The 21,884-nt window shown below is 42.4% G+C and overlaps 1 protein-coding gene across 2 annotated transcripts in view; it reads right to left on the bottom strand.

Moving 5' to 3' along the window:
* The window catches only part of HOOK1 (hook microtubule tethering protein 1), a 72,103-nt gene that overhangs the window by 26,791 nt on the left and 23,428 nt on the right, over positions 1–21,884 (bottom strand). For both annotated transcript variants that reach the window (XM_060231896.1, XM_060231897.1), the window contains 3 exons: positions 21,296–21,379; positions 5,068–5,234; positions 3,530–3,670 (listed from right to left, as the gene is read on the bottom strand). In XM_060231896.1, the coding sequence (XP_060087879.1) occupies positions 3,530–3,670; positions 5,068–5,234; positions 21,296–21,379 (392 nt within the window). The remainder of the gene's footprint in view (positions 1–3,529; positions 3,671–5,067; positions 5,235–21,295; positions 21,380–21,884) is intronic.

The raw sequence follows: 21,884 nt of genomic DNA, 5'->3' as shown, positions 1-21,884 counted from the left end.
TGAGCTGGGTTTCCAACCTCCAGGCAAGGCCTGAAGGTTTCTAAATCTCTAGGCTACAGAAGTCAGGAGTCCTGGAGAAAATTACAGATTTGTTAGCAGTCATACCCGTCCTCTCACTGAGGGGTAGTTTATAGCTGGAAAACCATAAACACCTCTCCTCAAATATCACCTCAAATATCATAAAAGCCTGGTCCAAAATGACAGAAAATGGATACCAGCCAGAGACAAGTCTAGACATATAGTTCAGAAGTATGAGTAAGAGCGGCTGGCCAGCTAACAACCTCCTCCTTGAGAGATGCATAATTTAGGATAAAGGTTTCCCAAGAACATCTTACCTCACCTTGGACAAACCTTGAAAACAGTCTCACTTCCCCTCACCCATTTAATTTATTTTGATTTACTAGGCCACCAATTCCCTAAAACGGTGCTCAGGGCAGCTTACATCAGTTTGCCATAATACAATATCAGGGGTGGTCAACGGTAGCTCTCCAGATGTTTTCTGCCTACAACTCCCATCAGCCCCAGCCAGCATGGCCAATGGCTGGGGCTGATGGGAGTTGTAGGCAAAAACATCTGGAGAGCTACCATTGGCCACCCCTGCACATAATATTAAAATACATTTAAACAATCAAAAAGCAATACTATATCTTATATCGAAGATAGATAATTTCAGTATCCACCAGCTCCCTTGGTGGAGAGGATATGGATAAAAAAAGGGGAGGTGGGAATATAAAAGTGCCAGACCATTGCTGTCCTCAACCAAATGCCTGGTGTGACATCCCTGCCTTGCAAGACCTACGGAAAGGTAATAAATCCCATAGGGCATGGATTTTCTCTGGCAAAGAGTTCCACCCAGTGGGGGCCACAGCTGAAAAGGCCATAGCCCTAGTCAAGGACAGCCAGATCTCTCTCAGGCCAGGGACCACCAGAAGGTTTTTATTACTAGAGCATAACACTCTACCAGGGGCATATTGAGAGAGGCAGTCCTGAAGTTACGTAGGTACATGACTACTAATGGCCCTAAAGGTAAAACAAGAACCTTGAACCAGATCTAGTGCTCCAGTGGAAGCCAGTGAAACTCAAGCAGCACTGGTTGGATATGTGCCATCTGAGGGGTCCCTGTGAGGACCCTCACAGCTGCGTTCTGGATCAGCTGGGGCTTCCAGGTCAGCCACAAGGGTGCATAGAGTGAATTACAGTCATCTGTCCTGGAGGTGACTGTTGCATGGATTACTGTGGCTAGGTTAGAATGAGACAGGTAGGGAGCCAGTTGCCTAACCCGGCACAGTTGGAAAAATGTCAGCTTGGGAACTTTTGTGACCTGGGCCTCCATAGACAAGGTGGCATCCAAGATCACACCCAGACTCTTGATGGTTGGAGCTGATGTTAGGGCACCCTATCAAGAGTCAGGAGTTGACTACCCAACCATGGCTCCCCCCACCCAGCCAAGAGAACCTCCATCTTGCCTGGATTCAGGTTTTGGCAAGACAGATTCAGTTTCTGGGCAATCTATCCTTAAGTGACACTTAACACTATTCACAAAACCTAGTAGCTTGTCTCACCTGGTACTTATAGGTAGTCAAGCACCATTAACACCTCAGAAAAACCCATCAAGCTTCTCCCACATCATTGTCCATCTCCAAACAAACTGTTAAATCATTGTTTTGGAGGCCAATCTATCAGCTTGCCTCAAGGAGAGTTCTGCCCTATAAAGCAGGGGTGGCCAATGGTAGCTCTCCAGATGTTTTTTGCCTACAACTCCCATCAGCCCTAGCCAGCATGGCCAATGGCTGGGGCTGATGGGAGTTGTAGGCAAAAAACATCTGGAGAGCTACCGTTGGCCACCCCTGCTATAAAGTATGGCATCCTGCTCCATAGCAGTTTGTGTGTGTCCTTGGATCCTCCACGCACCCCTGCTTGTGCTTGGGCCTTCTCCTCTTCTCCAAGAAATGCTGGTAGAGAATCAGTTGGGAGCAGTGATTGTGCTCGGACTCTAATCTGCAAGAACTGGGTTTGATTCTCCACTCCTCCAAGTGCAACCGCTGGGTGACCTTGGGTCAGTCACAGTTCTTGAAAGAGCTGCTTTCTCAAAAGAGCTCTCTCAGCATCACCTACCTCACAGGATGTCTGTTGTGGGGAGGGGAAGGGAAGGAGATTGAAAGCCACTCTGAGACTCCGAGTGAAGGGTGAGGAATAAATCCAATCTCTTCTTCTTGCTTCTGCAGACCTGTTTTGTCTAGACTGTAAACTACAGACCGGGGTGGCCAAACTGTGGCTCATTCACACATATAGTGCAGCTCTCAAATCCCCCACCATCCCATTGGCTGGCATGGAGAAGGAATTTGTCTCTTTAAAGAACTTCACAAAGCCAAGTCAGCTGGCAACTTGGAGAATGCATTTAAAAGTTAAAGTTGCTTTCTTTCCCCCTCCACCTTCCTTCCCCCTCTCCCATCTATTTGCCTTCCTTTCTTCCTTCCTTGTGGCACTCATAATCTGATGTTCATGTCTTGTGGCTCTCAAACATTTAACATCCCCCAAACCCCTGCTGTAGACTTCTGCAGAATTACTTTCCACCATCTCCACCCTGATTTTCTCTTAGCTAGCTTACTTGTTCTGTGCTTGTGTGTGTTTGCACTTTTATTTATCTTTTAATTTTAAAAACCCCTTTCTGAGTGAACACCTGCATAGTTTATTTGAGAGTTCTTTTAAGGAAAAATCCCTGTAAACATAAGTGGAGAATCCCAGTTACCTTCTTTCACTTTTCTTCTTTAAGCTAATTCCTCCAATTAAATAGCCTATTTGGGAACGCTTTGGAGGTTAGAGTCTATGGAGTCACATTTGTGCTGAGCTCCCTCCCCTCCCCCACCTCTTCCTCCCAGTATCCTCTCCCCAAATCTCCAGGACTTTCCCAACCAAAATATGACAACCCTACTTTGAGCCCAATCTATCTCACTCTGCCCCTCTTTCAAAAAAAAAAAAAAATCAACTCGAGGGAAAGGAAGACTTTCCTCTTCACTAAGGGAAAGAAATTCTCCTACAATACAAAAACATTCCAGGTGAAAATTTCATAGGTCTTCACTTGCTGCTATTAATTTAGATTAATGAAGTCTGGATACCTGACAATGCAGTACATTTAAAGTGCTGTCTTAAGCAAGGTGACATCTGTCCAAATCCACTAAAATCGCTGTGCTTAGAATGGCAGTGTTACTTAGGAGATCTGTAAAATGCCTTACATCTTAACCATCAGTGGAATGGCATCTTTTTCAGATATGGAAAAAATGTAATAACATATATGATAACCAAAGCATAGGAATACTTTGTATTACTTTAAAATGTAAAAACAAAAATCTATTACACCTAGTCTTGTTTACTGGTATGTTTTGCATTTATCTGATATTGTAACGTTTTGGTTATCTGTTTGCGAGAAATGAAGTACTACATTGTTTTAAGAAATATCAAGCCTGAAACCTGGACAACCTCACCATATGATGGGAATCTCCTTTATGAGTGGCAACAATTCACACTATACCTAAGAACATCAATTTCATCTTTCAAGGCCCTGGATTCTTCTGCCAGACCAGTCAGTTCATCATTCCGATGCTGAAGCTCAACCAGCTGTTTCTCAAGCTCTTCACAGTGAACACGATAATCATCCTTTGCAGCTTCAAGTCTTTTAATAAACACAGAGGAATTACTATAAACTGTTTCACATTGTTCACGTCTTTAATACCATACATTTACACTTGTGCAGTACTGCACACTTATCTTATACCTATAGTGGCAATATAAAAACATACATATATTTTAAACAAGAGGCAACTTAGGACATGCATTTCCTTTCCACAAAGGAAAATTCAATCCACTGAATGGTTGCTATAAAATCACTACATTTCAAAAATGTAGTTTTGTACTTTAAGCAACCATTAAGAGAAATGAACAAAAAGTAGGGCACTATAGGATCTCAACATTACAAAAAATTATCATTAGTCATAAAAAATATGTAAACTAAAGATGAGCAAAAAAAAAGTGAAAACAAAATATGGCTTCTCTGCATATTTGATGGGATTGTTTATTTTTTTTAAGTTTATATCACTTTTCTACCAGTATTTCACAGTCATGCATAAACTACAACCAATAACATTTAAACAATATAAAAGAAAACTAATAAAAATTATAAAACAACATATTGCCAAAATTAAAAGCAGCAGAAATATCCTAGATCCACAGCAAATAATTAAACCAGCAACTAATTAAAAAACCATAAGGAACTTGTGTCCGTATGAAAGTTTTACACCAGGCAGAAGAAAGTTTTACATCAGGCATCTAATATATATGGTAAGCTTCTTGAGGGAGTGTGCTCCATAATTTAGGTGTGACCCACAGAAAAGACCATAGAATGGACAACCAATCGGGGCAGAACTCTGGATTCTTGAGAATATCTGATTAATTAGGCAGGCTTGCATTGGAGAAAGCATTCTCTCAGGTATGCTGAACTAGGTTGCTCGTGGTTTTATAGGTGATAAATCAGTGCTTTGAGTCAAGCATACAGTATATAGGAAGCACAATAAAAGTGAGTGCAGCTGAGCCACTAATGGAGTAACAGGATAATGCTTTGTATCAGCTGGAGCTTCAGAACTGTCTTCAAGGCCAGCCTCACACAAAGACCACAATATTAATCTGGTGGTTCTCAAACTGTGCACTGAAAGTCTGCAGTGAGTTATGAATCTTTTACAGATTGTTCACAAGGCTAAGAAGGAAGAAAAATAGGGTGAGCTGAGAGATGAGGTTCAATGGAAAATTTTGATTTGTCCATGCATAATGTGCAAAAATAACCATGAAATACAGCCTGCTGCTCAATATATATCTATATATGCGGAAGATTAAAATTAAAACATAAACTTATTCAGTGTTAACTGGTGTGAAACATTATTTTATGTTGGGGAAGGGAAAACAGAGATTCCCCAAAACACAGTCAGTTTAGAAGTGAAAAGGTTGAAGAATCACTGCATTAACCAACCCATGAGGTCACTGGGACTGATGATGCTAATACATGTAATTAATCCATACCTGAAGTTTTCTTCTTGCAGTTGTTCCAGCTGTAATTGTGCATGAAAATACTTTTTTGTAACTGCAGTATTTGTATCATCAAGAAAGCCATCCAGCTGGTCCAATCGATCATTCATGAGCTCATTTTCAGATATTAAATTATTCTTTTCTTCTTGAAGGGCAGCCACCTAAAGATACAGAATCTACCTCAGGATTATTGAGTCATCAAATCATCCAACAAAATGTACTGATATTCAGCCACTGCCTGAGAAAAGTGACCCTATCCAAATAAATAAAGTAAAAGGTAACATTTGGTAAAATATTTGTTACCTTATATTGTGCCAATGTACACTTATTTATATAAACTATCATACATTAATTAGGAACTACTGATTTAATTTTCAGTTAACTTACTGTTTCTCTCATTCCCATAATACTAGAATTCATGAGAACTCTCAATGTGGTTAATCAGAAATAGATTAATGACAGACAAAAGGAAATACTTCATCACAGTAAATACCTTGTAGAACTCATTGTCACAGGATGTCCTCATGTCCATTTGTTTTGTTAACTTTAAAAGGGAATCAGGCAAATTCATATAGTATATGTCCATCAATGGCTATTAGCTTTGATGACTAAATGGAATCTCTATGTTCAGAACCAGTAACTCCCTGAATACCAAAAAGGGCTCTGTACTCTGCTGTCAGGCTTTCTGGACTGGACATGCAGTTGGCCACTGTGTGAAACAGAATGCTGGTCTAGATGGACCACTGATCTTTTTCAGTAAGGCTGTCCTTATGAACCTTCACATAGTTGTTGCTGACTTCAGCCTCAGACTGGACTCCAAAGATGACATACCATTCACAGGAAGGTACTTGGCTTTCTTGTGTAAAGCTCCTTAATAGAACCTTGAATGGGGCAGAAAATAGCCTTATCCTGACACTTTGTTCTGCTTGAGCAAGCTTCTTCATATGCATTTTCTAACAGATTAATTACCACACACAGCTCGCTTTCTTGTGCTATATGTAGAAGCTGATGACAAAGAAAATATGGACTATGGTTGTCCAGTTTAATTTAGGTAAGGCAGTTGTCTTTTATAAGAAAGAAAAAGGTAATGTTTCTAGGTTACTATGGAAGGTGAAACCAAGCAAGATACACCATGGGGAATCTATAATTCATATGGGGGGGGGGGGCAGGGAAAGCTTTTGAGTTTGTAATCTGAAGACACAAACCAGCATGGCACTGACTAAAACTCAGCAGCGAATGGTTTTGGCAAAGAGCCATTCCAGAAGCCATAAGCCAACAGCATTTAAATATCTATATAGCACTATACATGGGAGAACATGCATTTTGTGATTATTTCTGAGTATGTTGCCAGTAGAGAAAAAGAGAACACAACAGTAAGTATATTAACAATCATAAAAGAGCAACAGATTAAAAGAACCGAGCCTCAAGCTTTTGCTAGTGAAAGCCACTGTGTTAATTTTAGTGTCATACGATAACATCAGGGCATGTTATGTTAGTTCATTGGTACTTAGATGCAATAAGCAGTTTGAATTACTTTCCCCTGAAACAAAAATAAACCTACCTTTCTTATATTCTTGTAAAGAATCATAGGAGACCTTATAAGTGAATTTATTAACAATTAGTTTAATCAAGAATCATCTGTTTTTGTTGTTTTTCAACTAAAATACATATTTAGTATACAATATCTGAGTGGCACTACTTAGTAATATTAAATAGAATTTTCCCTATCAGACTGGAAACACTTAAGCAAGTAATGAACATAATATGAGTTACGGTTAATTTAGGGATATTATTTCCTCTCCTATCTTTCCCCTAAGCCTACAAAGGGTGGTTTATATATATTATTCCATGAAGGCTTATTATGTTAGCTGATACCTTTGTTCTTCCTTCTTCAAAGGAACTTGAAACCAGTTTAGGAAATGGGACACACATACACATGAATCTGCCTTACAATGAATGAGACCACTTGTCTAGTCAGGCCGGTACTCAGGCTGGCAGCAGCTCTCCAGAGTCTCAGATGAACACGTTTCACATCACCAACTACCTAATATTTAAAAATGGAGATGCTGGGGATTGAATGTGGAACCTTCTGCATGCCCAGCAGATGCTCTTCCACTGAGTAAACAGCACTCTCCTTACATGGAGCTTGACCACTGCTTCAGCATTTATTCTGACAGGCAGTAGCCTTCAAGCATCTCAGCCAGAGGAAGGTCTTGCCTAAATTCAATTACCTGATCCTTTTACTGGAAATGCCAGGGGCCAAGGACCTTCTGCATTCAAATCAGGTGCTCCAGTGTTGAACCAACACCCCTACATATTAAAAACTTGAAGCTGCTTTGTAATAAGTCACGTTTCTGGTCTGTCTAGCCCAGTACTATCTATACTGACTAGCAGCAGCTCTCAAATAGTTTTTCTAAGCAGAGATGCTGAGAATTGAACCAGAGAGTCTGGGCATACAGAGCATGCACTAGAGCAGTCAGCTATGGTCCATGTTATAAAAACCTTTGCCTTATGCAGTGTTCAACCAGTTTCTGTAAGAACAAATCCTGTTTGGCTTTTGGTTAGAGAACTCTGGCAGAAAGAGTGCCTTATGCAACTCTGCAATGTTTAAGAAGACAGTTGTATTTTATATTCATAATTCTGCCTTTTATACAAGCAGTCAAGATTCAAGATAGCTGATAACCAAAACATAACCCATTCATAAAAATATAACAAAATTACTAGCCTAAAACAAAGGAATAATAAGATAAAAATATCAGGCACCAACATTCCACGATAAAACCCAGCCAAAACCAAATGTGCCTTAAAGACAAAGCCAGTTATCAGGTTTTGCCAGAAGCCCAATGGAGTTAATGGGTGCTCACTAATCTCCTAAAACCAGAGACACCCTACTAGGTGAGTATCTAACAACAAAGTATTCTTTAACTGAAGCTATAAACAGGAAAAGCACCCCTAAAAATGATCCCATTATTTAATCCACTGCACCAGCTTAGAAAAAAACAGGCAAAGGTATGCAGCCCAGCTGATATAAAGTCATCTCTCATGGCATTATACTGGTGTCTAGACCAAAGCAAGACAACAGCACTGCAGCAGTGCTGAATGCTGTCCATCACATGTTATCCAAAAAGAAACTCTGTGCACAAGGATGCAAGCACAACCTGATGTAAAATCTTTTTAATATAAGGTGGTATATGAGAGCTCCCAAGAGAACTGTACATTGCATTTTTCATATTAATGCAAATGCTAGCACAGCAAAATTTTATGTCCCAGAATTCTGCTCCATAAGAACTTTGCCTTGATCCATAACTTTCCCATGCTAAAGAGTACAACCCTTTCCAGATTATAAGAAGCTGATACTTTTTTTTTTTCTAGGCCAAAGGATACAGGATAGTACTTTTGACTCTTTTAAAAGATAACAACATATTGCTTTTGTTATGTCAAGTGCTATCATACTATGGGATGTTCTACATCAAACAGAAGTGTAGTAGGAATAAAACAGAAACAAACAGTACAATGCTCTGCAGACTTATACGCTGCTAAACCAATAGAACTCAACGGGCTTGGATTGCATGGAAAATGATATAGCAGAAGTGGTGTATAGGGTTCATTTTTTCATAATGGAGATGTACTTGCAAAAGCTTAAATTGTGTAAGGTATCTGCCAGGGATTGTGAAGAAACTGTCACTTGGAATCAAACAAAAGGTATGCTTTCACAGAGCTTTATCTTAAACGAACAATAAGGCCCACTGAAGAGAAAAATATAACAGGCTCTGGGCAGGTGCTATCTTCTCACCCACCCAAGTGAAGGCATTCATTCCCTCCCCACCTCAAGGGTAGCTGATCTCTGTCATCTGCAGAGCAGTTGTAATTCTGAGTGATCTCCAGCCCTCACCTGGAGATTGGCAACAGTAGTTCCCCAGGAGGAAATGGATTGTTTGGAGGGTGGAGTCTATGGCATTGTTCCTGTCAGAGGTCCCACTTCTCCCCAGGCTCCATCCCTCAAATCTCCAGGAATTTGCCAATCTGGAGTTGGCAACTGCTAAGTCACACTGGCTGTCATGGAGGGCTGCTGCTGAATAGGAACAAGCAGCCAGGCCTACTTACGTAAGTCATGCCAGTCAGAAAAATAATTGGGAGAATGTGAGGGGGCACAACAACAGTCACACAGACGCTGAAACTCAGTATTCGTTTTGTTTGTAGTGTATTGTTGCCACCTTTTCCTGACATGTTCAGCCTTGAGGCATTTAGCTTCAGCGTGAGCATGTGGTGTAATCAGAGTGCTATATAATCTATTGATGTTGAGTGCTATGATCTATTAAAGCCAACTGGTGGTTAGCCTGTTTACGGGGCTACACAACATTAGAAGTTGAATGCTTTAGTCTCTATGAAGTAGTGTTTTGATGGTGCCCTTTTGGAAATTAATAAATAATTAAATTGAGGTGAATCTAGAGGGATATTGGAACCAAAAATAGGACTTGAAGAATTTTTTATAAAATTTGGCTATTTTTTACAGGCACAATATCGATCTGTCATACTCCATTGGCAGTTAAGTTGTGCCGATTTCATCCCAGTGGGGTAAAATATGATTTTTTTTTTGTTAAAAATCTATAGTCTTTATCTTTTTCATAGTTCACTGAGGAAGAATTATTGGAACAAGATGTTTATCTAGAAGTTTCGTGTGAGCACTGTGAACATTGGAGCATATTGCCTATACTTGTATGTGCAAACTATGATGATACGTAGAGCATATTGCCTGTTCTGATTTGCTATAGTACTCTGAAATGGTAAACTTGTATGTATGTATATTCTACTTTAATAGCAAAAATTTGGCTCACCTGGAGATTGGCAACAATAGTTCCCCAAGAGGAAATGGCTGGTTTGGAGGCTGGAGTCTATGGCATTGTACCTGTGTGAGGTCCCACCTCTTCTCAAACCCACTCTCTCCAGGCTCCCCCCCCTTTCAAATCTCCAGGAATTTCCCAACCTGGAGTGGGCAACTGGCTGTCAAGGAGGGGCTGCTGTTGAATAGGAGCAAGCAGCCAGGCCTAGTTAAGTTGTGCAGTCAGGTGGCATCAAGTCACCTAGAGGGTGCTGCCAGGCCTAGGATAGCCAACCTCCAGTGGAGCCTGAAGATCTCCTGGGATAACTGAACTCCAGACAACAGATCTCTCTTCCCCTAGAGAAATTAGCTGATTTTGTGGGTGGACTCTATGGCATTATATTCAGCTGAGGGCTCTCCCTTTACTGCCTAGCAACAGCCTCTGACTAGCAGCTTCCCCAGCAACCCTATTCTCATCTGTCTTGGGGCGAGGCTGAGGGAAGGAGGGAGGGGGGGAGTGACAGGAAAGAGGCAGCCGCCACGGCCTCTGAGTAAATGCTTTCTGAGGCCACAGTAGAGTGACAGCCTTTCTGAGACCAGTAGACAGAGAGGACACAGCGAAGCATCGGAGATGTGTCTGTCTCTGAGGTAAGATTGTTTTGGTAGTTTGTTCCGTGTTCCTGGGCCCGCAGTAGGTGCGGGACAGGAGAGTCAGTCAGTGGGAACCCAGAGGTGGTGATTGATGCATGATGGGCCAATGGTTTATGGAGCACAGGCATCAACCAATGGGAGAGCTCCATTTGGCTAATGTCACTATGGTTTGATTATTATAAAGGATGTTATGTTGCATCAGATTACTAGACATTGGAAAATGCATTACAATTAACAGAGTATCATTGAATGGTTAACCACATATTTTGAAACTGTCATAAAGACCATTCTCCCTCTGAGGCAGAGGCCATCTTGTGGGTGATTCCCAACCCACTTGTAGGAAGGCAGGACTAACTTCAAACTTCCTCTTCCTGTTGGGACTCACCTCAAGCCAGTTCTTTTCCTGCCTCAGTAGGGAAAGCACCTAGTTAGGCTGTGCCTATTACCTCAGTAGTTTACAAATTCTTATCTCTATTCAATTATCCCTCTTTACTGCTCTATTCCTGCTTTTTCTTTAACTAGCCTTCTGTTACCTGTCTTCCTCTCCTCACTCTTCATTCCATTCCTTCAGTCGAGTGCGGGCTTCAGCTCCCTGGCCACCATTTTTTGGCGCTCTTTTTTCCTCACAGAGGAGGATTAAGGCGGCTAGGAAACATGCCGCGAAGAGAAGAGGACAACGGATTCCTATCGGAGGGGGAGGGTCAGAACCTCATCTCTGGACCAGCGAACTCAAAGGGAGCCGGCAAGACCCAGCAGAGGCTTGCGCGGGACTCCCCATCAGAGCCGCCATTTCACAGCATTCAAGGAGAGCGTGCCAAAAACGGCCACTCCGTCACTGAGATGAGGCTGATGGCTTCAGGCCCAGCAGAGTCTTCCTTCTCATCCAGGAGAGGCGGTGAGTGTAGTGACCCGGGAATGAGCACCCCGGGGGGCCCCTTAAGCATTAACAACACAAGGGAGGGGGAAGGAATAAGCCACTTTACTTGCAACTCGCGAGTAGGCCAGTTTGAAAATCCCCATCCAGGAGATCTCATTCCCATGCTTCTCCCTCAAGAATTCCTCACTATGCTATGTGATATGGGGGATGAGATGGGTTCCTTCCATAGAAAGCGCACCAGATCCAATAGGTCCTCCTCCGCATCCTCCTTGAGATCTCCTTCCCCTCACAGAGGGTCCAGGCCACAAAAACGCCCATGTCCAAGCAAGGCAGCCCAGAAGCACATGATGGCCCAGGGAAGAGATAGGACCGAAGAAGGGTCTCCTCTTAGAGATGGACTTCAGACACCCAGTGACAGGAAGAGGGTGAATTTTCCTCGGACGAGGACCCAGATATAGAGGTCCCAGAGCCAGTGCAGAGATTTTTCAAGGCGGAGGACCTACAATATCTGTTAGTTAGAATCCTCACTGCTTTGGATCTCCACGATGATCCTGACATTGAGGAGGAGGAGGAAGAGACCAAGCCCAAGGTCAAGCACAAGGAGAGAGACACGGAGTTTTTTTCCAAAGAGGGCTTCATATGCCAAGACCTTTCCCTTCCCGGCTTATTTTGAAAGGCAAATGAGAGCAGAGTGGAAGAGACCACTACCTAATAAACAATACCCAGGGTTTCAAAAGAAAATGTATCAGCTTTATTCCTTTACTAATGAGTTTTTGCAGGTTTCCCTGGTGGATGCACCAATAACAGCACTTCAGAGCTACGACCTAGTCTCTGAGGATGGCCATGGGGCCCTGAAGGTCAATATTGATAAAAAAGCAGAATTTGCCCTTCGCAGAACCCATGAAGTTGCGCAAAGCTTCGGCGGTGGGACCCTTGGTGGCCAGAGCAGCTATAGTATGGATCCACAAGCTAATTGAGAGGCTACCCCAGCAGGATCATCGGTCCATGGAAGGTGCAAATCACATCTTAAGGGCCATTTCTTTTCTGGCTGACTCTACGCTAGACACTATGGGGTTTACTTCCAGAGCTACTTCTTCGTCAGCAGCTGCTAGACGTTCTATTTGGCTAAGAGCTTGGTCAGCAGACACCTTCTCTAAGAACATTGTGATGGCAAATCTCTTCCATGGGGGGAGACATTTCGGTCCAGCTCTGGATAAGATCTTAGTGAAGACCCCAGGGATAAGAAGAAGCCAATGCCCAAGTTTATACGGCGTCAAGACAGACAATCTTCATATCAGCCTTCTATGTCCTCTTTTCATTCACAGCACACCCTTCCACATTTTCAACAGGATTTCAAAAGACCATCATGGAACAATTCCAGGCATTCCTTTCGTCACCCCAGTTTCTCCAAATTCAACAAAGCCGGAGCTAAACAGCCCGATAGACTGGAGAGAGACCAGAAGGGCACCAAACCATGACTATACCCTTCTTCCCATCAGGGCACGTCTGCTTGATTTTGACACCTCAACAGCAGACGCCTGGTGCAAGGAAATTGTCACCGACGGATACAAGATAGACTTTCAGACTATACCGTTATCTCGTTTCATTCCATCACTGGATCACAAGTCCGCAGAAAAGCGCCTTAGAACTTTACAAGCCATTCCGCATTTACTGGACATAGCAGCCATCTAGCCAGTTCCCCCATCAGATTACGGTCAAAGTGTTTATTTGATCTTCTTCACCATGCCAAAGCGATCAGGGGACTGGAGAGCAATTCTGGACTTAAAATTCCTCAACAAGTTTGTGAGTTACAAGGCTTTTCGGATGGAGACACTACACTCCATAGCGGAGGCACTTCAGCCTCAGGAGTTATTAACGTCAATAGACTTAATGGAGGCCTACCTCCACATTCCAATCTTTCCAGGACATCAAAAGTTTCTTCAATTCAACTATGACGACCACCACTACTAGTACAGAGCCCTTCCATTCAGCCTGGCTTTTGTTCCTCATATCTTCACCAAGGTCCTGATCATTGTTATTGTTCCCCTTTGGGAGCAGGGCATCCTGATCCATCCCTACCTGAACGATATTCTTATCAGGGCTCCCTCGAGAGAGAAGTTGATTCAGATCATGGAACAAACTATTCGACATATGCAAGAATTTGGATTCGTGGTCAACGTCCAGAAGAGCTCCTCGGTACCCACCTACAAGCTGCAACATCTGGGGGTGGTTATAGATTCCAGGTAGCAACCTCTGTTTCTCCCAATGGATAAGGCGCAAAAGATCAAGGAAACTGAGTCCTTGGTAATCAGGAGTCGTCAGTCATCCTTGATATCTTCTGCCTCTCTACAGGGTCGATGATAGCCACGTTAGATGTGATATACTGGGTCAGGTTTAATGCTTGACCACTTCAAAACTTTCTACTTCCTTACCAGCTTCAGGTGGCAGAGCAGTTTTTAAACTAAATCTTGGGGAAAAGCCGACAGGAGATGAAATGTCTCTGGTTCGGGAGGACTCGGCTCAAAGAGATGACGGGTTGGCTGCTATTTTTCTACCGGGTAACGGACCAGAGTCGTGCACTGTGATGGTGACAAACAGTATGGACTGTCTGCCAGAGTCTCGAGGTGGCAGGAGGAAGGTGGCGGGCCTAGCTTGCCTGGGAAATTATAGATGTTTGTACGCAAATGCTAGAAGTGTTCGAAGTAAAATTGGTGAATTGGAATGCTTAGTGTTGGGAGAAAACATAGACATTGTGGGAATTTCAGAAACTTGGTGGAATGAGGAGAATCAGTGGGACACGGTGATTCCTGGATATAAGTTATATCGGAAGGATAGGGAGGGAAGGGTTGGAGGTGGGGTGGCTCTGTATGTCAGAGAGGATATATAAACCTGTAAAACAACCCTCTTCTGGTTAGCCTACACCTAGCTTGAGAATTTTAATGCAACCTGCCAGATCTCTGTATATATTGGAATATTTATTAATTTTTATGGTTTTATCTGTTTTATCTGTTTTAAAGTTATTCCCTTACATGTTTAAATATTGTTTAATTTATGTTGGATCTAATGCTGGAAGCCGCAGTGAGCCACTTGTGGGAAGGGCGGGATATAAATTCTAAATAAATAAATAAATATGGTCCAGTAAGACTGAGGTCAGAGAATTAGATTCACTTTTAGAAATGCTTTGGGTTGAAATAGAGGGCCCAAAAGGAAATTTAACTATGGGAGTTTGTTATCGCCCACCAAATCAAAAGAGAGAGGATGATTATAATATGATGGAAGGCTTAAAGATAGCGGCTAAACGTAAAAACTGTGTCGTAATAGGTGATTTTGACTACCCGCAGATTGATTGGGTCAATATGTGTTCTGGTCGACAGAAAGAGATTGAGTTTCTTGATGCTCTCAATGACTGTGCTATGGAGCAGATGGTCTAAAAACTTACCAGGGGTGGGGCGATCCTGGATTTGGTCCTAAGTAATGCCCAAGACTTGGTGAGAGATGTAAAAGTGATTGCACCGCTTGGGAGCAGTGACCATAATGTTATTGATTTCACCGTTTGTATAAATAGGGAGTTGCCCAAAAAGACCGCCACAACCACGTTTAACTTTAAAAAGGGTAAATACACTGAGATAAGGAGGCATGTGAGGAGGAAACTGAAAGGAAAGGTAAATACAGTCAAAACCCTTGGGGAAGCTTGGAGACTATTTAAAACTATAATCCTAGAAGCTCAGATAAAATATATACCACAAGTTAGGAAAGGCACAAACAGGCATAAGAAAAGGCCTGCATGGTTAACAAACAAAGTAATGGAAGCTGTAAAAGGTAAGAAGGACTCCTTTAAGCGGTGGAAAACCAGTCCAAGTGAGATTAGTAAAAGGGAACACAGGCTGTGGCAAATCAAATCCAAGACTGTGATCAGGCAGGCAAAAAGGGAGGAGCATATTGCAAAAAACATAAAGACCAACAATAAAAATTTCTTCAAATATATTAGAAGTAGGAAACCAGCCAGGGAGGCAGTGGGGCTCTTGGATGACCATGGGGCAAAAGGATTACTGAAGGATAGGGAAATGGCTGAGAAGCTGAATGAATTTTTTGCCTCCGTCTTCACTGTGGAAGATGAAAACTTTTTGCCCGCCCCAGAACCACTAATTTTGGAATGGTGTTGAAAGACCTGAGTCAGTTTGAGGTGACAAAAGAGGAGGTCCTACAACTGATAGACAAATTAAAAACTAATAAGTCACCGGGTCCGGATGGCATACATCCGAGAGTTTTGAAAGAACTCTAAGTTGAACTTGTGGATCTTCTAACAAAAATCTGTAATCTTTCATTGAAATCTGCCTCCGTTCCTGAGGACTGGAAGGTAGCAAATGTCACCCCCATCTTTAAAAAGGGTTCCAGAGGAGATCTGGGAAATTACAGGCCAGTCAGTCTGACTTCAATATTGGGAAAGTTGGTAGAAAGCATTATCAAGGACAGAATGAGTAGGCACATTGATGAACACGGGTTATTGAGAAAGACTCAGCATGGGTTCTGTAAGGGAAGATCTTGTCTCACTAACCTGTTACATTTCTTTGAGGGGGTGAACAAACATGTGGACAAAGGAGACCCGATAGATGTTGTTTACCTTTACTTCCAGAAAGCTTTTGATAAAGTTCCTCATCAAAGGCTCCTTAGAAAGCTTGAGAGTCATGGAGTAAAAGGACAGGTCCTCTTGAGGATCAAAAACTGGCTGAGTAATAGGAAACAGAGAGTGAATATAAATGGGCAGTCTTCGCAGTGGAGGACGGTAAGCAGTGGGGTGCCGCAGGGCTCGGTACTGGGTCCCATGCTCTTTAACTTGTTCATAAATGATTAGAGTTGGGAGTGAGCAGTGAAGTGGCCAAGTTTGCGGATGACACTAAATTGTTCAGGGTGGTGAGAACCAGAGAGGATTGTGAGGAACTCCAAAGGGATCTGTTGAGGCTGGGTGAGTGGGCGTCAACGTGGCAGATGCAGTTCAATGTGGCCAAGTGCAAAGTAATGCACATCGGGGCCAAGAATCCCAGCTACAAATACAAGTTGATGCGGTGTGAACTGGCAGAGACTGACCAAGAGAGAGATCTTGGGGTCATGGTAGATAACTCACTGAAAATGTCAAGACAGTGTGCGTTTGCAATAAAAAAGGCCAACGCCATGCTGGGAATTATTAGAAAAGGAATTGAAAACAAATCAGCCAGTATCATAATGCCCCTGTATAAATCGATGGTGCAGTCTCATTTGGAATACTGTGTGCAGTTCTGGTCGCCGCACCTCAAAAAGGATATTATAGCATTGGAGAAAGTGCAGAAAAGGGCAACTAGAATGATTAAAGGTTTGGAACACTTTCCCTATGAAGAACGGTTGAAACGCTTGGGACTCTTTAGCTTGGAGAAACGTCGACTGCGGGGTGACATGATAGAGGTTTACAAGATAATGCATGGGATGGAGAAAGTAGAGAAAGAAATACTTTTCTCCCTTTCTCACAATACAAGAACTCATGGGCATTTGATGAAATTGCTGAGCAGACAGGTTAAAAGGGACAAAAGGAAGTACTTCTTCACCCAAAGGGTGATTAACATGTGGAATTCACTGCCACAGGAGGTGGTGGCGGCCACAAGCATAGCCACCTTCAAGAGGGGTTTAGATAAAAATATGGAGTAGAGGTCCATCAGTGGCTATTAGCCACAGTGTGTGTGTGTATATATATATAAATTTTTTCCCACTGTGTGACACAGAGTGTTGGACTGGATGGACCATTGGCCTGATCTAACATGGCTTCTCTTATGTTCTTATGTTCCAGGAAGTCGGATTTGCAAATACGGGTGCCTCTGAAAATAAAGACCAGCCTGTTTTGGTGGAAAGCAAAAGAGCCCCAAGCGTTTTAACCTTTCTTCATAGGGAAAGTGTTCCAAACCTTTAATCATTCTAGTTGCCCTTTTCTGCACTTTTCCCAATGCTATAATATCCTTTTTGAGGTGCGATGACCAGAATTGTACACAGTATTCCAAATGAGACCGCACCATCGATTTATACAAGGGAATTATGATACTGGCTGATTTGTTTTCAATTCCCTTCCTAATAATTCCCAGCATGGTGTTGGCCTTTTTTATTGCAATCACACACTGTCTTGACATTTTCAGTGAGTTATCTACCACGACCCCAAGATCTCTCTCTTGGTCAGTCTCTGCCAGTTCACACCGCATCAACTTGTATTTGTAGCTGGGATTCTTGACCCCAATGTGCATTACTTTGCACTTGGCCACATTGAACTGCATCTGCCACGTTGACGCCCACTCACCCAGCCTCAACAGATCCCTTTGGAGTGCCTCACAATCCTCTCTGGTTCTCACCACCCTGAACAATTTAATGTCATCTGCAAACTTGGCCACTTCACTGCTTTCTCCCAACTCCAGATCATTCATGAACAAGTTAAAGAGCATGGGACCCAGTACTGAGCCCTGCAGCACCCCACTGCTTACCATCCTCCACTGTGAAGACTGCCCATTTATACTCACTCTCTGCTTCCTATTAATTAGCCAGTTTTTGATCCACAAGAGGACCTGTCCTTTTACTCCATGACTCTCGAGCTTACTAAGAAGCTTTTGATGAGGAACTTTATCAAAAGCTTTCTGGAAGTCAAGGTAAACAACATCTATTGGTTCCCCTTTGTCCACATGTTTGTTCACCCCCTCAAAGAACTGTAACAGGTCAATGAGGCAAAATGTTCCCTTACAGAACCCATGCTGAGTATTCCTCAATAACCCGTGTTCATCAATGTGCCTACTCATTCTATCCTTGATAATGGTTTCTACCTACTTTCCCAGTATTGAAGTCAGACTGACTGGCCTGTAATTTCCCGGATCTCCTCTGGAACCCTTTTTAAAGATGGGGGTGACATTTGCTACCTTCCAGTTCTCAGGAATGGAGGCAGATTTCAATGAAAGATTACAGATTTTTGTTAGAAGATCCACAAGTTCAACTTTGAGTTCTTTCAGAACTCTTGGATGTGTGCCATCCGGACCTGGTGACTTATTAGTTTTTAATTCGTCAATCAGTTGTAGGACCTTCTCTCTTGTCACCTCAATTTGACTCAGGTCTTTCAACACCCCTTTCAAAATTAGTGGTTCTGGAGCGGGCAAACACTTCTCATCTTCCCTATCGCTTCCCCCTCAGATCCATCATTTTCCAACATGAAGGCTGAACACTGTTCTCATGGCCCTGACCAAACATCTGTTTGAACCCATTCAGTCTATCTCCATGGCCTTCCTTCGCATGAAAAGTTTTTCTAGTTGAAGTAACTTCGGCGAGACGAGTTTCGGAATTGGGGCCCTTGTCATTACAGAAGCAATTTTGTTTCTTTCACAAAGAGAAAATTGTCTTGAGGTCCGATCTGACCTTCTGCTCTAAGGTCAACACAGATCCCAGGAGATCAATCTGCCCTAGTTTTGTCTGAAGCCCATTCATCCTAAGGAGAGAATCTGGCACACCCTAGATGTACGACGGGCCTTGAAATGCTATATTCAGAAGACACAGAACTTTCATAGAACAGATTCCTTGTTCGTCAACCTTTTGCTCCCTCATATGGGTAAAAGAATGTCAAATGCAGCTATCAGCAAGGTTCTCAAACAATGCATCACAGAAGCTTACAAAACTCAAAAGATTCCGGTTCCTTCTGGCCTGATGGCACATTCAATGCGGCTTTCATGCACAGAGCTTCGGTTGAAGAAGACTGTAAAGCAGCCACATGGTCGTCAATTTCCACGTTCATTAGGCATTACAAAATCAACATGTAAGATTCAGCGGATGTGACTTTTGGCCGTAAGGTACTTCAACACATTTTGGAGAAAGATGATGATGTAAGAACAATGTAAGGACACTGCTTTTATATGTCCCACAAGATGGCCTCTGCATCAGAGGGAGAACGACCATTGGATACCCTGAGGGGTCCTTCTCCTCTAAGGTCAAGAGGCCATCTTGATCCTGCCCAGTCGTTATCATCGTTTTCTCCAAAATGTGCTATACAAAAAAAATATCAAACAAGTGAACAAACAAGCACAGGATTCTTACCTTTTCTCTGTGTATCTTATTCTTTGTCCAGCTAGAACTATTGCTATTCTTCCCTTTCTGTTTTTTCATGTTGAAGGTTTTCATGTTCTTATAACTTGTTTTAGTTATGGTTCTACTGCTATTAGGAATACCAAATTGACTTGGGGTGAGTCCCAACAGGAAGAGGAAGTTTGAAGTTAGTCCTGCCTCCCTATAAGTGGGTTGGGAATCACCCACAAGATGGCCTCTTATCCTCAGAGGAGGAGGACCCCTCACGGTAAGTATCCAATGGTTGTTTACCATAGCATTAGTTTAATGTGTGAATGCCACACATAGCTGTTTGATGGAAATATGATCTTACAGTGAAATCTTATGCAGTTAAGTTCGGTCTAAACCAGGGGTGTTAAACCTACTGCCCGCGGGCTGGATCCGCCCTGCAGAGGCTTCCAGCAACTGGCTGTTGTCTGCTTCATTCTCCCTTCCCAGATGTGTTCAGTCGCCATTTTGTATTTGTATCAGCCTGCCAGCAAAGCAGCCTTTATTTGCTCCTTCTCTCTCTCCCCTCTCTTTTCCCAAAGAAAGGAGGAGAGAGGAAGAGCCTTAGCCAATGAAAGAGCCTGGCTCTATAGTTCTGCTGGGTGATTAAGTTTGCCAGACTCAACTAATTGCCCTGCAGAGCTACTGAGCCCAGTCTCTCTTCCTTCCTGGCTGAGGCTCCTCCTTCTCCTTGTGCCCTGGGGGAAGGAAGAAAAGAGCTCCAGCTTCTTTTGCCCAGTTCTCACCATCAAAAGAAATACAAACAGCACTTTTCTAAGACTAGCAATGTTTTATTGATGGTATGAGCTTTTTGCCTTGCTACAGAGAGAGAAAGAGGGAGGGAGATTTGTTTGGCTTGTTATGGGTGCAGCTGGGTTCCCCTCATCTTTTTCATTGTATTCATGCCCTCCATCTTTCTCAATGGGAAAGTATGTGAACTATTTAGAAGAGAAATAACAACAAACTAGCATTAGGCTGAGTGTGTGTATGTCTAGTCCAGGTTTACCCAGGAAATTTCCATTGCTTTTTCTTTCACATTTTCCTTTGAATGTGGATCTTGAATTTAGACTTCCCAGATAGTAGGCTGATACTAATCATTGTACATTGCTGTCTCTGTTCTTGTACTGCCACATTGGAGTTGTAGTTATTTTTCTGGAGAAGACTATAGTTTTGCAGACAAGCACATAGCCCTCAGTCTGTGCCATGGCGCCTTCACATAATCTTGACCAGCATATGAAACAATTTATGTACAAAAGCTCACAATGCCAAGCTGCTTCATGTTTTCCTCTGGGTCTGAGGCGCAAAACATTGACTATGAGATCTTTGTAATGAATGTCAATAAATCAAAAGCAGTTTCCTACTTATAGATGTGCACACTTGAACAACACTTGAACAGCATATTCAAGATTGGAATAGCACAGACACTGTCTGCCGTTTTGATGCAATAATTCAAAGCAAGAGGTGACATTTATCAGATTGTAAAACAAAATACTACAAGACTGCCAATGTTTTAAGAAAAAAAATTGTGTTTGTCTGTGCCCCTTTATACAGTTTATATGTCCGTTACCTGGCACTACATTTTATGACACACTTGGCCCAGCCAGACAAGGTCTCATTTATGTCAAATCCGGTCCTCATAACAAATGAGTTCGACACCCCAGGTCTAAACATTTCCAGTCTAAGCTTGCTGGTTAATGGAGTAAGTCTGCATAGGCTTGCGCAGTCAGCAAACTGATTCTCCCTGTACAAAAGCACTTGAATAAAAACCACAGGCTCACCTGTAGGTCTAGCTCTTGACATCTTTGCTTCAGTTCTTCTTTTTCTGCAAGTACTTCATTAAGCTCTTCCAATGCTCTTTTCAGCTTGAAAATGAAATTGTAATTTTCAGTTATTTAGCAACACACAAAACATTGGTCTGTTTCTTGCCTACATAATAAGCAAGCCCTGACCACTCCCCCTGCCCTGTGGAAAAACTAAGGCCAGGTCCTGAGAAAAATAAAATATGCTTAATAACCACATGGCAAATTCTTTGAAGTGTGACCCACCTTTAATTATATAGGCTGTTTTCAGATTTAGTTCTACAAAAGTCCTGTAACTAGACTTTTGAGGTCTTTAATCTGAATTCCATTTCTCTACAAAATAGGTATTTTAAGTTATGCTAGCACCTGAAAATGACTATGACTTCACAAACACTGTTTGGGGCAATGCCAAACACAGAGCTGAAGGAGCATGTCCTTTACTCATAACATTCCCTTTGGCCTCAAAATATAGGTAAGCTCAGTAAGTCTATTAGTTGGAATGATAGTAGATCCAAGCACAGTAAAAGCTTTAGCAAGACCATGTACGCATGTTGAATTACTTATAAAA

The sequence above is a fragment of the Heteronotia binoei genome, chromosome 2, assembly GCF_032191835.1.
Source record: "Heteronotia binoei isolate CCM8104 ecotype False Entrance Well chromosome 2, APGP_CSIRO_Hbin_v1, whole genome shotgun sequence".
NCBI lineage: Eukaryota > Metazoa > Chordata > Lepidosauria > Squamata > Gekkonidae > Heteronotia > Heteronotia binoei.
This window is presented reverse-complemented; position numbering and strand designations above follow the sequence as displayed.